The following is an 18,003-nucleotide window of genomic DNA, read 5'->3' as shown; positions in this document are numbered from 1 at the left end:
CTATATGAAAAATCCGCAATTACTTTTTAGGCAACCCAATAGATGAGGTCACATAGTTTTGGAATGCCCACAGCCCCCCTTTGTGACATCTATCATTCGTTCTCGGGCATGGTCCTGAGAACTTAGATTACATGTTGCTAGAGGTATACCCACAGATTCCACTGTCCCTGGAGTGTGTAAGGTAGTTCCTAGTCTCGCAAGCTCGTCCGCTTTACAATTCCCTGGGATATCTCTGTGACCCGGCACCCAGAACAGATGAATTTTTAACAATTCAGCCATCTCGTTGAGAGATCTGCGACAGTCGAGGGCGGTTTTTGTGTTCAGAAATACCGTCTTCACGTATTGGAGAAATACTTTCTGCCTGGCTGTCTGAGAAGATATTTATGTCAATCGTCGTAATGACATTATATCTTAGACATTGGATTTTGTATCAAGGATAACACAGTGTCCGTAATGTATAACTCATTATCCTTAGATTTACTAGCTGCTTAAATATAACGAGTTATCAACAAGAATACTATCTGTGTTACCGGCAGTACAAATGTCATTACATTCAACATTCGATGAAGCTCAAGAATAATCACTTTTTTGTAATAATGGAAAAAAATCATTATTATATACAAAAATGCCATTAAAAAACAGCGGGCATCTTACCCATGAGTCCGTTGCAAGGTTAAAATCAATGATAAGGGGCCTCCATTTTATTGGCGAGTCTGAATGGCTTGCCGCAAAGCGACACCACTTAGTAGCACTAGGAGGGAAATAATATAAAAAATATTTTCAATTTTTTCTATCTCCTCCTGTGGGCGTAATTTTAAAGAAATAAAAAATTTAAAAATCATTTTGCTGGTCCGAAATTCGAACTCGGAAACTTTGTATTGTAAATCTTCTGATGTACGCTCTGTGCCACAAAACTACTAAAATCACTCCGATGTGTTAGAATATTGTGTCTATAAATAGAATATGTCAAACATTAATACAAAGGCAAGGCCATCTTTGAAGCTCCCTTAACCTCACGGTAGTGGTCGCTGAAATTTGTCTAGGCACAATGTTCAGAGGCGTAAGATGTAGCATTAAATTCATTGCATCAGATGGTGTCGTCCGCAGTGCGGCCGTATATACCCAATGCGTGACAAGCGGACTAAACCCCCACCTTCTGCCAATGGCTCTTTTGCAGGTGTATAGGGCAAGAGTTGCCTTTCTTGCCCTTTCCAAAATGTTGGATTTGAAGTTCAATTTCCTGTCCAGCAAAACACCCAGGTATTTTGCACTTTCTGTTAATGGGACATTCTCTCCTCCCAAGGCGACAGGTGCCACTGTAGGCAATTTATATCGCCTGCTGAAAAAACTAATTCTGTCTTGTGCGGATTTATACCTAGACCACTTTCGGAGGCCCACTTCACTGTTGCACGTAGAGCTTCCTGAAGTATATCTCTTAGAGTGTTGGGAAACTGTCTCCTAACCGCAATTCCCACGTCATCAGCATACACGACCACTTTTACTCCTTTTTCTTCTAGAGACAATAATACATTGTTAATGGCTATATTCCAAAGTAGAGGAGACAGTACACCTCCTAGAGGTGTTTCTCTGCTGACCCATCTTTTTAGATCCACCGATCCCAAGCCTTTTGCCTTTACTATTGGGTTGCCCAAAAAGTAATTGCGAATTTTTTAAAAGAAAGTAAATGCATTTTTAATAAAACTTAGAATGAACTTTAATCAAATATACTTTTTTTAAACTTTTTTTCTAAAGCAAGCTAAAAGTAACAGCTGATAACTGACAGAAGAAAGAATGCAATTACAGAGTCACAAACTGTGAAAAAATTTGTCAACGACGACTATATGAAAAATCCGCAATTACTTTTTGGGCAACCCAATATATGCATGCTGCTGTCGAGACAGGCTATCTCCATGGATCTGTGCCCTAAGATATGTTTCTCAAGAGTCTTCAGCATAAAGGATGACAGACTAAAATAAAAAGGACCTTCGTGTCCCTCCATCCCACAGGTATATATGACATTCTGATACAAGCAGAGTATATCTCCCTAAGCCAGGGAAACAGTCTATCAGACACAGCTTGTAATTCAACCGGCGATACATCATTTGGGCTTGGTGACTTAAAAGAGTCGAAACTTCGTATCGGCCAAAGCATTTCGGCTCAGACACAATTTCCCTAATAACCTCTGACAAATGCATATCAGTGAAAACTTCTTCTGGCGCCACGTTGTCCGTTGAAGAATTTCCCAGAAAATGTGAATCAATGAGTACTTATAGTGTTTTATAACTAGACATATACATTCTCTGACTTCTGAAGATACCCAAGCGTTATAGGTCTCGAGGACAGAATCTTCCTTAGCCTAGAGGCCTCAAAATTCTACAAAGGATTTGGTCTGAGCCTTTCTCAGCTCGCCCTTATATTTGCTAAGCTCATCCTTTTAGGTGTCCCAACCGTGTGGTGCTCTTGTGGCTTTTGATCTGTTGAAGATTTTTCTGCTGTCCTTCCTTTGACCATCCAGAGCTGAATGGTCAAAGGCCATGGCGGTCGCTGTTTGCCCCTTGGCTTCGCACTAGGACATACTGACACAAGCGAGTCATTAAGGGCCTTCGTGATCCATTTGACAATTATTTCTACATCCTCCGCAGTTTCCACTTCCTTTAGAAGGGATAGACGTGCATAGCCGAGGTACCACTTCTGCAGTATTTTCTCCAAGGCTGAAACTAATATAACGATGATCATAGAAGCTGTGGTCATCCAACACTTCCCAGTCGCATATTCTTCCACTTATGTCTTCCGATACAAAGGTAATATCTAGTACCTACTGCCTGTTCCTGGTAATAAAGGCCGGTCTATCCCCTTTATTACAAATCGCCAGATTGCAACTTAAAATATATTCAATAAGCAGCTCACCCCTTTCGTTGACATCCGAACTTTCCCATATCTGGTGATGTGCATTAGCATCACTTCCTACAACGAGGCTCGTCTTCCCTACAGAAGCGGCTTCAACCAGCTACTTAAGGTTTGAAGGCGGCATCTCTGAATCGTGTGCCATATATTGGGAAGCCAGCCAGTAATGAGACTCGTTTATTTCAAGGCTGGCTACAACTAAATCTTCAGCGCTTAGCGACGCACGGAGAAAAACATGTAGACTACTCTTTGCAAAAATATAGGCTCTGGTTGAGATTTATCTGTAGAAACCGGACCATAGTCAGGATTCAGAACTTCCACCTCTGTTGTGTTAGACTCGTCTTATGATGCCACCAGGAGTTCATCATCAAAAGATTCGTTAGATCTTATCCCCAATACGTTCCATGGTCTACTCAAAACCATGGAACGTATTGTGGACAACATGATAAAGAGTAGGACATCCAGCGAACTGCTCAAATACAAACAGCATGCTTATGTCAAGGGAAGGTCGGTGGAAACTGTCCTGCACGAAGTTGTGCATAAAATAGAAGAATCCTTCGGTGCCAAAACGTACACCCTGGCGGTATGCATTGACATCGAGAGGGCTTTCAACAATGTACGGACCGACACACTGATCCCATCCTTAGACCACTACCGGGTGGACCCGATCCTTAGAGACTTGATAAACCATATGCTAAGGAACAGGTGGTTAAATTGTGTTTCCCATGGTATAAATATAAGGGAGAAAGTGGCACAAGGCACGCCACAGGGGGCATTTTATCGCCATCCTATGGGTGAACACCATAAATGACCTATTACGGATGCTGGGTGGGGAGGGATTTGAACCCGTCTGCTACGCTGACGATGTAATAATACTTCTAAGGGATAAGGATCCGAACGAGCTCTGCAGAAGGACCGAAAAAGTCTTGCATATGACTGGGCTAGACCCAGAGGTCTCCATGTTAACCTAGAGAAGACTGAAATATGCCTGTTTACGAGGAAGACGAAGGTGGTCCAATTTAACGCCCCACGTTTCCTCAATAATACGATTTCGATATCTGACAAGGTCAAATACTTAGGTGTGATCTTGGACAGGAAACTGAATTGGATGTGTCACATTCAGGAGCGCACTGAAAAGGCTCACAGATGTTGGGCACTATGTAGACGGGCCGTAGACTCGAAATGGGGCCTGAACCATAGGATAGTCCACTGGCTCTACAGGAGCGTGATTAGATCAATACCTAATTACTTTTCTGTAGTTTGGTGGAATGCTATGGAAAAAAATGCAACATAAGGAACTACAACAGGCTCAGAGAACATGTTGTCTTGGGATAGGCGGAGCGATGAGGACCACGCCCACTAGGGCATTGAAGACTATTCTAGATATCCGACCCATTGACATACAGATTAAATGTGCGGCAACCACTCCGGCTATGAGACTTAAAGCGATGGGAGAATGGATTGAGGATGGGAGCAGCTCATACCATTGCGGTATAATCGAGGCGACGATGAAACGAAGAAAACTGGAAGGAAGATATTTTCCGATCGGATACCTGAGATGAACCTTGAAGTCGAGTGCGAGGCACTGCTGCCATCGGCACAGTCTTGGATTGGCGGAACCCTAGTATTGCCATCTGGAAGATCATGTTACACGGATGGATCAAAGCTAGGGGACAGAGTGGACCTGAGGGTCTACATTGAGAACCCAGGTACTGAGATCTGTTTAAGACTGCCTGACCATAATACGGTCTTGCAGGCGGAGATCCGGGCGATCACGGAATGCGTGAAGTGGTGTGGTGCTAACGCGAGGACATCGAGTGTGAACATCTTTACCGACAGTAAAATTGCCATAAGGGCAATAACATCCAGGACGGTAAGGTCACGAACAGTCATGCAAAGTAAGAAGGAGATTAACGCCTTCTCTGAGAATGGCAAAATCCGCATCGTTTGGATGCCGGAGTGATAACGGAGTAAGGGGAAATGAAAGGACAGACGATTTGGCGGTGAATGCCAGAGGACTGCCGTCCATAAACTTGGTTAACCCGAAGCCTTGCGGGTCGACGCAGTCTGAGGTAAGGGCGTGGACGACGAATACGCATGTAACACTGTGGAACAGCGAAACGATCGGTAGGACGGCGAAAATCCTATGGGGGATCCAGATCGTGAGAAGACGAGGCTATTACTGAAAGGAAGTAAGAAGGAGGTCAGTATAGCTATTGGTATCATAACGGGACACATAGGACTACGAGCTCACTTATATAAAATTGGAGCGGCAAGTGATAGCATGTGTAGGGCATGCGGGGAAGATGATGAGACGTTCTAGCATTTCCTTTGTCAATGCCCGGCATTCGCGTCTAACAGATACCGGCACTTAGGTGGATACAAAATACCAGACATGTAAGTAGCACGGAATTCCTAACTTATTTTTTAGAGGTTACTTTATAGTTTTTAGAGCGCACAACAAGCCGACTAATGGCTTAGGTGTATGTCTATAGTGGCATGAGGCAGATTAATATCTGCACCCTCTTTTCAAACTAACATAATCTAACCTAGATCTTGTCATGATGACCTTCCCTACGCATCCAAGGGCAGGTGAGAATACTGTGGAACCACTCTTCCTCAGGACACTGGACACTTGCTGTGGGCTCTTCCTCCTTAGATGCTTCACTAGTTACTGCTGTCGAAGTACTTTTTGAGTTCCGTTCTTCCCCGCTGGCGCACACCTTGAGCCCAGTCCAACTGGATGACCTACCCACCTACCCGTTTCGTTGCCATCCCATCCTATCTCTATTGTGGCAGGGGGATTTTCAGTCCCCTGCAATCCGCCATACCTTAGCGATGTGGCCCGATTTCTCAGGCAAGTGTTTAGCAACAACTGCTGAGTCGTCTCCTGATTCCCCAACCCCACCGCATCCATAGACCTTCGGTTTCAAGTTGTTGAATCCGTAGGATACAACCCCTTCAGACTTTTTGCGAGACAGCCGGAGTTTAGTACGATACTGCATGTCTCCGGTTACCATCAGCCTCACCCAATTTACCAATCCTCCAGTCGGTGGTTGAAAGGTTGGGATTACATTCCCTTAGTCGCCCAAGTATCGGTTCAGTATCTGAGGGAATCCAAGCATGTACCATTGATCGAGAAGGAATATCTTCCCTCTCGACTAAATCTGGTGCTGCTCCTGACCAGATCTCACCAATCTTTTTTAGCGCACAACGATACATTTCAATTTCAATTGAGCGTTGATCCCCGAAGGGGATCCGGCCCGATACCAGTATGCATCGTCACAAACTGGAGGAGACCCAGGAAATTCCACAAGGACCACGGAGTATACTGAAGGCAGTCCATTGATTATCCCACTCCGATTATTCCTAGGTATGCAGCAAAGGTTCTTGGACCCATCTTACTATTGTTTGCCCTAGTTATTTTAGGCATGGAATGCCCTCCAGGTAACCGCAGCCTTTTGACAGACTGCGGTGCAGTTTCCGAATCTAGACGTGTAATCTTTAGCGATTTAACAAAACGTCCGCTCCACTTAACGGTTCAAACAAGAATCTCAACTTAATACAATTGGTTGTGCCAAATTTCAGCGCAATTGGATCAAAATGCGGCTTTTATTTGGCTTAAACTTAAAATCGGGAGATCGGTCTATATGGGGCTATATTAAGATCTGATCTGAACCATATTCGGCACAGTTATCAAGGAAAATTAAACAAAGGGTTGTGCCAAATTTCAGGGAAAAAATTCGGTTATTATTGCCCCTATACATTAAATCGGGAGATCGGTCTATATGGGGGCTATATTAAGATATAGGCCGATCTTAATCATATTTGCCAAAGTTATCAAAGAAATTAGTAAAACGGATTGTACCAAATTTCAGCAAAATCAGATAAAAAATGGGGCTTTTGTTGGCCTTATGCCTCGAATCGGGAGATCGGACTATATTAAAATATAGACCGATCTGAACCATATTCAGCACAGATATCAAGGAACTTAGTACAACAGGTTTTGTCTATAGGCCTAAGAACCTAAATCGAACGAGAACGGTACAAATTTGAACGTTGTAGGTCCTCAGGATGCAGTAAGAAGAAAACGGGATTCGCTATACCACGGGAGAGGTCAGAGGGTAGTCCAGCATCGACCGATGATGGAGGCGGTTCTGACAAACCGAACAGAAAACGGGTCCAGGGTTCTTTTCAATCCCGGCACGAACCAAAAACGTGCAGAGAAGGCATTCCGAGATGCTCCTATCCCATGACGAAAAAAGGACGAACACGTACTTTGAGGCGGCAGTCCTTGCCGATATTATTTATTACGGCAATCATAACGAGGACAACACTCGAACACGAATTTCTATACCGACTATTACGCTTGCCGGCCCGACAGACATACAGGCCCTCTGAAATGGAGTTAGATAACCTGACTAATGAGTGTGTTTTCGTTCGACCGAAAGAGACAAACCAACAACAGTCGTTAACCAGCATGCATAGCAACTGTAAACGACCTGTATTTATTGATCTTCATCATTCTCAGTTTGTATGAAACACCAACACTTTAGAAATTGCTTCGAATTCTTTGATGTCTTTAACTATGAGCACCACATAGGTTGGAACTCTGAGCTCGGATTTGTGCGGGAGCGTCCACATGTTGCGGATAGTGGAATGAAATAGCTGAAATTGGAGACGCGAACAATTAGCGATTTCGAGTGGAGGGTCTCAGTGATAGGCCGGCCGGCGCCGGCTCTTCCTCAAATACTGATTGCCTGTGATCAGAGATGCCAACCCCGAAAAGGTTTCACCTAGTGCCAAACAAAAAAAAAATCACTAAGTGGACGCTTTTTGTGATTCTAGTTAGTGTTTTTTATTTATTAAATTTTTTGCTGAGAAGTTTCTCCTATTCCTATAGGAAACTTATCTCATATCAATGAATAAAGTCCGATTAAAACTATAGGCCAATTATCTGGGATCACTAACACCACAAATGTGGCCACCAATGTGCGAGAAACACTACCACTGAAAATTTTTTCTGATTCTCTACTCGGGATTTGAACCTAGGCGTTCTTATGGGTTTACCAAATCAACAGCTGAACGATCAAAATGAGGACATTAGAGGGCGACGCCCTTTTAGTGCCTTTTTATTCTTTTTACGGTTTTTAAAATTTTTATTACGCTTTTTGCCGGTAAATTGTTGGCATCACTGCATGTGATACTCGATATGACAAGGCGAGTAATTGGAGCCTTTAAATAACCTATGGCCTCCATATCTCGGCAATCGGACCAGAACGAGCTTGCTCACCTATGCAGCTTGACGGGGATCGTAACCTCCACATACAAGTGTGACAATCAAATGGCAGCCGGTTGTACGTTACGGGTTGACGCGATGAAGTTCTTCATCGGAAAGGGCTGCCGCCTCAGTGTATAACACACTGCTAAAAAAACAACAATAATAATAACAAATATGACTAAAACAACAACAACAGTTTTTAGAATACGAATAATACGATGTGCTCTGTAGGCAACCGTGGCGCAGAAGTTAGCATGTCCGCCTATGAAGCCAAACGCCTGGGTTCGAATGCCGGCGTGAACATCAGAAAAATTTTCAGCGGTGGTTATCCTCCTTAGTAATTCTAATCCTGCCATGGTAGCCACGAACTCGGCATAAAAAAGGATGCCCCTTATCATTGAACTTTAAACGGACTGCACTCATTGATATGAGAGAAGTATCCCCTAATCTTTAATGGAATGTTGATGTGCAATTTAGTAGTTGGATGCCAAATTTTGGAGATTGCCAAAATCAAAATCTTCCACAAGTTTCAAGAAGTTTTGGCCAAGAATTCTTGGGTCTTAAAACAAAATCAAACTTTCAGGTTTGACGACAGCATCGAATGGTTGGTTTATATGGAACCAATAATTTTTTTTTTTGTTCAACCGGGAAGTTCGATTTTGATGTTGACTAACGATTTCCTGGGTAGTATGTTAGGTTAGATTGACAAGAGGCTGCGGATATTAATCCACCCCTTGCCACTAAACCTAAGCCAGTAATCGGCCTGTCGTGCGCTCTAAATACTAAAAAGTAACCTCGTAAAAGAAAATCTAATTTAGTTAGTTCCGTTCTACTTACAAAATCCTTAATTGTTTTTCATGCCACGCCCCTAAGTTGGTTCATGTCTGGTATTGTATACCCACCTAAGTGCCGGTATATGTTAGATGCAAAAGCCGGATAATGACATAGGAAATGCTTAAACGTCCCTCATCTTCCCCGCATGCACTACACATGCTATCATAGCATAGTAAGGGAGAATGAAAGACCAGACAACTTGGTCGTAGAGCCAAAGGACTGCCATTAATAAATTTGGTGAATATGAATCCTTTCAAGGCCAACATACGCGCATGTGGCACGGTTGAGTGTATCCGTATCGTAGAACCAGACAAGTTTGACTTGCGGTATCATTACGTGACACATATAACTACGATTGTATTCCAATCCCGGCGAGAAGGGCGAATGTCCCTTCAATAATGCTGACGGCATTTTCGAGTTATCCAGCCATGTAAAATTTCAGACGAATGGACTTGACTAGATCGACTTAGCATGACAATATTAATGTTCAAGAATATACATACATAATGGTCAATGGTAGAGGATACAAAAACTTTAAATCTACACACAAATGTATTTCTTTTAACTGGTACACACAAAAATAATCTGAATTGAGTTACATAGTTTTTTCGTCATCAGAACATTCTTATGAAAAATCGAAAATCTCTCTCACGCCACCTGTTCGCAAGGTCATATAAATTCAATTCTTGGGAACTTTTGCCCTCCACTCTGATACATAATGGCACGCTCTATTCTAAGTTTGAAGAATTTGAATGCACTTGATATCAGGTATAATACTTCCTCTGCCCAATAAATTAAAAGAGCAACATTTAAATCGTCTTCTTAATAAGATAATGAAAACTTCAAAATAAGCCATCATAACTTCTCTTCGCCAACAGACAGACCATCGACGTCATTCTCAATCCGTTCATGTCAAAAAACTATTTGAGTTATGTAACAAAGGGTTACCACTTTATCCATCTTAACCTGCCAAATATTACCACAAAAAGTTTAGCGTCCGAGAAGAAGAAGGGCCACACAACACAATCATCCGCCCCACCCGCATTTGGTAATAGACTTCAACATTAATTGTGGTGATTTCGCTTTACAGTTCACAATAAAAAATATTTCATGTAGGAAATAATGAGAGATTCAAATCTTTAGCGATTTCCACAGAGGAAATTGCCATGCCGGCGAACACGCTTTTGAGCTTTCATCGTTACATTTTTTTTTTAACAAGGTTAAGGTCATGTTTTCAATTGTATCTCTACAAGAAGATTGGGGTAGGGCAGTACACTAGGATTGCGATCGGTCCCTTGGACCGAAACGTGCTTGCTCACCTATAGGAGCTTGACGAGGATCGCCACCTCCACTTGTTGAAAAAGTTTTGCCAAATCTTGCTAATGATTTGTTGGTAGAATTAAATAAGAAAAACTGACGAATTCAGATAAAATAAAGGTCGTAAAATGATGACAGAGAAACTAAAGAAACTCGATAGACCATCAAACTCAAACTAGATAGACCATCATCATTCGTCATCTCTTTACCCTTTTCATACTTTATATCATACGATTACATGGAAAGAATACTAGCCCCTCTCTGAAGCCGTTTAGCCGTTTGCCGTTTGGCTCGCAACCGCTGATGATCTGTATGAATCGTAAATTGGAACCCATAAATATATTTAAATGGAATTTATTAATAGCAAATATGATTGCTAATGCCTCCCTGTGCAACTGTGAATAATTCCGCTCAGCATTACTCAAGGTACTCGAAGCGAACAATACCGGTCTTTTCACTCCATCCACGATATGTGGCAATAACCCTCCAACTCCATAAGGGCTGGCGTCAGTCGAAACTATCATAAGGTTTGTGGCGTCGTAGTGTGTCAATATCTCAGTTGCGGTTAAAATCCGCTTGCTACGGTGCAACAAATCTCTATGCAATTGAGACCATTCCCACTTTCTGTTCTAACCCGCCAGTTCATATAAACATCGCAGACAAGTTCGGAATATATTTATTATACAATAGTATTGAATCATTCCTAAGTACGATTGAAACTGTGTCTTGCTGACCGGCTCTGGGGCATTCAGAATTGCCTCAATTTTCAACCTACTGGGTTTAATACCATCGAAGTCTATGGAATAGCCCAAATATTCAATTCTATCATGACAAAACATACATTTCTCTTTATTCACCTTCGTATTATATTCATAGAGTCTAACGCAAGTTGAAAACTTTGCCCTGTAATCTTCGAAATCGGAACCTTCTACCAAAATGTCATCAAAGTATACCTGCACCTTCTAAAGTCCCGATAAAATCCGATATATAATCGAACGGTATATCTGCGGCGCAGTTTTCAACCCAAATACGAGCTTACAGTTGCTGTGTTTTTTGGATTAGAACTGACAAACTATCGATAATCCCAACATTCGATATTTTAGATATTTTCGATATTTCTAATAATACATATCAATACTATCGGTTATTTCCCATCAGTAATGAGAAGTAAAAATCGTGAGATCGATTTTTATAGAAGTGATATCAATGCACAGACCAAAGAAATCCTAATTTAATAAAGTCAGTTGAAAGTCATGAGAGAAATCATTGTACATCTTATAGGATGTCGGATCCACTATTTTTCTTCAATTTTGCAAAACAAGAATAACTTTGCCGATAGTATCGATAGGAAATACACCAATCGATATTCAGACAAAAAATAAAATATCGATAGTATCGATGGTGCCATCGATATTTTGCCAGCTCCATTCTGGATAGAATTTTAGTACAACGTGGTTCTGGATAGTTATCGATAAATTTTTACCCTACAATACTCACAGAAAATTAAGTTCCGTTCTTCCGCTATATCGGACTGCATCTTGATATATCCCACATATGCTGATATGCCTCTTGAGCATTTGCTTATTTGAACGTATGTAGTTGCAATAGAGACCTATCTCCTTACTTCGATAAATTTTTGAAAAGTGTCAAATATACTGGAGATGAGACCATATTTGGATATATCTGCATGTAGACCGTCCTGGCAAATAAAAGTTTTGGGTTTATAAAATATATAACGAATTCTAAGGTGGGGGACGTCCATAGGGATCTGGGTCTGACTTCAGTGAATCTGGCTGGGCAGTTAAACAGGTGACGTGTGTCGTGTGATCCCAGGTCACAATCGGGACACACATCCTGCACGTTAGCATCAATTCTTGGTCTCTGTGCTTTTATTTATTTATTAAATTACAGTTAAAAATTGTAGATTAAATATTATAGCTATGACGAACAACTACATCTGCAGGATCGTAGCTAAGCCAGAAGTACTCTGGCTTGTCGGGGAGGTTAACTTTTTCAGGTACATTGCACAATGGTCGCTGTCTTTGGCCAAAATTCAAAAGATGAAAGTCTAATGATTGGTACAAAAAATGTATTCACATAACTTAAAGTATTGTAGAACTAAAGTAAGTTTTTTTATAGAACTGTAAAATAAACCTACTATTAAGCTGTTTTAGGTTTTGTAAATACTACTAAATCGGCATATTGGTCTTTATGGCAATAAATATAGTCCGATTAGGACCATATTTGGTTCGGGCATCAGTATGCATAGTACAACTCATTGTTTCAAATTTTAATAGGCTTCTTTTTACAAAGAATTGAATTTGTGTTTGCTTGTTTGTCGGTTTGGTTGTTTGTATATGATATTAAAATTCGGGTCTAGACGTTCATGTCAATACCGGCTTCAAATGAAAGGTATTCGGGACTAGATTACGAATCTGGCATACAAAATCAGATCGAAGAATAAGGAGTTACCCTACCCCTCCAAAAACGCCTTAAATGGGCATATGACCCATCATGACCATATGGGACTCGGATTTTTTGTTTCTTCCGTAGAATCAAAAACGGCTGAACCGATTTTCGTAAAACTTTCACAGATTGTGTAAGTTTGTCTGGAAGGAAACATAGGCTATATAATTTTTAGATATCGGATGGGGGCTGTTCTCCCCCTTACCATAATTACGCCACCCAAAACCAAAAGTGAGCCGATAAGCACAATATGGGTATCAAATGGAAGGTATTGGAGATTAAAAAACAAATATGGTATTAAAATTTGGTTCCAAGTATGCAGCGGGCCTCCCCCAAAAACTCCTGAAAATGATATATTCGACCTTCATGTCAATATGGGCGTCAAATGAAAAGTATTCGACAGTAGATTACAAATATGGCATAAAAAATTAGGTTCAAGTAATGGGAGGTATATAGACCAATCGCGACAATATAGAACTCAAAGCGAAAGGTGCTTAAGAGAAAAAAACGAATTTGATATCCAATTGAAGAGCCACGTGTTTGGGGAACAGCCGCACCCGAAAACACCTCCCTATTCAATCCCATGGCAGACGGTTGTACGTACCGGATTGACCCGATGGAGTTCTCCATCGGCAAGGGCTGCCGCCTCAGTGTACAACACACTGCTACAACAACAACAACACCTCCCTATTATACAAAAGATAGTTCAATCCCATGGCAGCCGGTTGTACGTACCGGATTGACCCGATAGACTTCTTCATCGGTAAGGGCTGCCGCCTCAGTGTATAACTCACTGCTACAACAACAACAACAACAACAAAATATAGTTGATGTTTACATTGATTGATTTTCGGGAAATTAATGCTCATTTTCAGGCCAAAGTCCCTGGGGTCCACCCCACCCTCAAACAGAATTTTTTTACAGATCATGTCATTATGGGGCTGGCTCACATAAAATGTATTTGAATCTCTAAAACGGAAATATTTACCAATACGATAATATAGGACTCAAACGAAAGGTATTTGGGAGTAGAGTAAAGATTTACCCAGGAACCGAGAAGGGCACACTTCTCACACATCAATAAAAGCTTTCCGATTAAAGTTTAAACTCAATGATAACGGACTTTTTTATAGCCGAGTCCGAATGGCGTGCCGCAGTGCGACACCTCTTTGGTGAGAACTAACGCTTTAAATTTTGTCCGATTTTATAGCCAGGATTTGAACGCAGGCATTCAGCGTTATAAGCGGACATAGGCTACAGTGGCACGAATTAAATATACACATTCAGGGCGAAGTGCCAACCCTAAAAACATATTAGCGATTTAAAGAAGGCGCAGCGGAGCGGGCCCGGTTGGGCTAGTGGTAAATAAAATAAAATGAAATGAAATCGGGTAATACCGACTCCGACTTAGACTCCGACCCGTGGTCGGATTGGAGAGCTAGACTCCACAGCACTGATCCAGACTCGCTTGATATGCCGATTAGTTTGAGGTTCCCTCTTCTTGCGCTGAACCTCTGAACCTCTCGCTCTAGATCACGTAGATCCGCATTAAGAATTCTGGTTTCTCTACATCTTTGTATCGGTGTAGAGCTTCTTTTCCAATGTAAAACTTTTGGGATTTCGCTCGAAAATTTTGTCTTATACGGCTGAAGGAACAAAAATACGGTTAAAACATTTGCGAGCCTCAAGGATATTCACAAAATTATGTTTTCCTGTTTTCTCCAATCATTTACTTGCAAGAATAATGTTACAGAAAAAAGCAAAAAAACTGGCCGAATTATTCAGAAAACACTTTAAAAAGGAGGCTAAAATGTACACTTAATAATTTTTTGTCGATATTTCGAAAGTTGTACACAATGGTATGATAAATTTTTTGTAAAACAAACCTCTTAAATCTCTTTGGAAGTTTAAAAGTTACAGCCTCAGACATATCTACATATTCCAGAACCAGGGAAAAAATGAGAGCTTTGTTAAAAATTTTTAATTAAAAGCAGATTTTTGGAAATAATTAGTTTTTTAAAAATGAATTAAAATAAAAAAAGGAGAACAATTTCTACAGAAATAGTTTTGGCATTTTTATAACTCACCACTCGCACAACAGTTTTGGAGTTACAACTGCTGTGGTCTGAAGGGTGAAGAGTCTAAAAATGTCTGGGTTACTTACCTCTTGGTGGTGGTCCTGCTTTTGGAGCCGAGTGCGAGCATGGTCTGCCGATTTTCGACACAGAAGACGATGATCCGCTAAAGTTTGTGGGTGCCTTTAAGCGGCTAACAGGAGCACCGCTCACAGATGAAGTAGGAGTTGTGGCATTGGAGCTGGGTGTTGGTGGAACGAACTGTTGCGAGGTTTCAGGTAATGGAGCATCTGCTTGAACAGCAGCATTCTCATTTTGATCACTCATATTTCTTTTTTTAAATGACTTTTCTTTTTATTTGACACTTTTTAACACACTCCCGAAAAATTAGGATCGAATTGGTGGGACACTCTTATCGCCTTTGCCTATTAGACTACGAAGAACTTACCTTTTTGACACACTTATGGTACTTTACCCAAATGGGCATCCAACGAAGAAGTTGGCCGCACACACAGAAACCGCAACCTCTCACACCGCACACCAATGCAAATAAAACAGCTGTGAGAACATCCAACAAAACGCAGATGACAAAGGTAAACAACAAATATTTTTATTTTTCGCTTTTGTTAATTCTACCGATTATTCGTTTCTTCTTTTCACACTTGTTCACAACACTACGCTTTGCTTCGGACTTGCTTTCGTTTCGGTTCTGTTCTTTCAGGAGATGTTGTTGGCCTCGGCTGGCTACTTTTTTCAAAATCGCTTTATTATGCAAATGCTTAAATATTTGTTTGGAATTTGTGATCTGATCATATATTTACACCTGGATGACGCGATTCACACATACACTCACACGCATTAACCAGACGAATAAAATGTTAGGCCCTTCTTTGCTTTAAATGATTGTAATTTATTCCTTAATTGGGGGCAGTTGTGTGAAGGGGAAAACTTTCTTTTGCTCTATTCTTCTTTCCTACTGCATCGCTGGCCCATTTACACACGTACGCACGTACATCAATCACGACACGAGTGCAGGTAATTTTTTAATAAATTGTTATTGTTTATGATTGCTTTGATTGTATTAAATTATATAACTACAAAAGGGAAGCCCGTATTTGCCAGAATCGTAAGTAATCATCGAATAATTGTCTCGCTAACTCGCACATTTGTTTGTTTAATTTTCGCTTGAAATTGCTGTATTTCTTTATCTCATCTTCGAAGCAAGGAAAGATGTACTGGCCACTCGGACATCGCTACGTCTAGCTTGTACTTCCAGTGATGGGATACAAGCTTTAGGACTATTGTCAACATTTCTCTGTACGGCAACGTAATGTCACCCAACCCTTTGATTTCAATTCAATACTTGGACTTTCATTTGAAATTAAAGACCCTTTTACATATTTTTTTTTTCAAACAATTCTAATCAAAGAGGAAATAGACTACAAACCAAAACAAACGATTGGTTTGTAGTCTATTAGATGGTACCATACAGATGGAACAGATTAAAGTGCGCAACTCTGGTGGTTCTCGTCCGTTTGGGCTATCAACTCAATCTGCATTGTAATTTGAGTTTTGCGTTTCCACGTCTTTTCTTACGGTGCGTTCGTACGGTTTGGTAATGCAGGGTAAGAGTCTCAGCGCAATATAAATGTTATGCCATGTCTACATTGACTCATTGGCTTAAATCCCCGTTACACTGCTTTTTAAATCCGGATTTAATTGCTAGATCAGTTGCTATACCTTTATAAAATCAGCTGAAGAGAGCTTTAAATCCGGATTTAATGAGCAGTGTAAACGGGGCTAATTGTACAACAAACACAAATCATACGGTGAAATCCTCCATCCTGTTATCAAGCTGATCGACGTTTTGCCAACACACACAAAGAAAATTGTGCGTACATGTGCAGAGAATATGTAACAAAGAGAATGCAAAAAAAAATCTGGCATCTTATTACCGTCAAACCTGGCCGGCTGTTCGTGTGAGACCACCTTTTTAAATCTGCCTTGGGTGTGAACATAGAAATAGTCCAATTGTTTGCCTAACTTCATATGTCATACGTATATTTGGGTCATGAAGGAAACGTTTAAAATTGCAAAATTATTACACTAATTAAATTCTATTTGGTTTATTGGATTTTGACACTGTATGATGATGACATGTAAAGCGCAAAGATCCTGTGAATGCAGCAGCCTTAACTCCTACTGACCTGCTGACCGATTGTGACATGGGACCACACGTTACCTGTTTAACTGTCCCGCCAAACAGAACCACTCAAATCAGACTCAGATGAAACAGTATTTTTAAGCGTCAGAGTTAAATATTGTTTAACTTTTGCGCTTTGCTTTTGTAGGATTTGCTTGCAGAGTTGCAATTTTCAAAGCAACGCTCAAAAACAATGCTTAGCGCGTTCATTCTGTCTTTGCCTTTAGCGGAAGGAGCCTTTTATTTTTCCAAAAGCTAACGAATCCGAAAGGATTCTCTAATAGAAGGTTAGGTCACTTACGAAAACATAAAGTGGATAGGCCTCATGAATATCATTAAAGGCTCCATTACACGGCATGTAGGCGCGTTAGCAAAACGTCGATGAGCTTGATGACAAGATGGCGGATTGAACCATATGATTTGTGGTTGTTGTACAAATGAGACCACCTTTAATTCTTCCGCCATGGTACCGGCCATGACATAATTACCAGGTAGTGTACCGTTAAAAGCTGAGTAAAATTTTTTTTCGCGAAGTGCACTATCTGTCAACGGGATTTGGTTGTGTGTGCCTATTATAGTTAGGAACCACATCACACGCAAACGACGAAAAATTGCTCAAACTATTGGGTTGCCCAAAAAGTAATTGCGGATTTTTTAAAAGAATGTAAATGCATTTTTATTAAAACTTAGAATGAACTTTAATCAAATATACTTTTTTACACTTTTTTCTAAAGCAAGCTAGAAGTAACAGCTGATAACTGATAGAAGAAAGAATGCAATTACAAAGTCACAAGCTGTGAAAAAATTGTCAACGCCGACTATATGAAAAATCCGCAATTCCTTTTTGGGCAAACCAATAGTTACATACACAAAATCAGAGTTGCACTAATTTTGACAGATAGTGCACTATATATTTTGTTGGG

General features: G+C 40.8%; 1 protein-coding gene and 1 long non-coding RNA gene across 5 annotated transcripts in view; one reads left to right on the top strand and one right to left on the bottom strand.

Moving 5' to 3' along the window:
• Positions 1 to 15,302, bottom strand: part of LOC106095569 (restin homolog) — a 194,204-nt gene extending 178,902 nt beyond the window's left edge. For all 4 annotated transcript variants that reach the window (XM_013262804.2, XM_013262803.2, XM_059365142.1 and 1 more), the window contains exon 1: positions 14,967 to 15,302. In XM_013262804.2, coding sequence (XP_013118258.2) covers positions 14,967 to 15,204 — 238 coding nt within the window. In that variant the 5' untranslated portion in view covers positions 15,205 to 15,302. The remainder of the gene's footprint in view (positions 1 to 14,966) is intronic.
• On the top strand, positions 15,068 to 15,777 carry LOC106095570 (uncharacterized). Its single transcript, XR_001222762.2, has 2 exons — positions 15,068 to 15,155; positions 15,269 to 15,777. It is a non-coding gene; the product is annotated as an uncharacterized LOC106095570 (long non-coding RNA).
• Positions 15,778 to 18,003: the final 2,226 nt, after the last annotated feature.

This window comes from Stomoxys calcitrans, chromosome 3 (genome assembly GCF_963082655.1).
Source record: "Stomoxys calcitrans chromosome 3, idStoCalc2.1, whole genome shotgun sequence".
Classification (NCBI taxonomy): Eukaryota; Metazoa; Arthropoda; class Insecta; order Diptera; family Muscidae; genus Stomoxys; species Stomoxys calcitrans.
The sequence above is the reverse complement of the archived record's forward strand: the minus strand, read 5'-3'. Positions and strand labels throughout refer to the sequence as shown.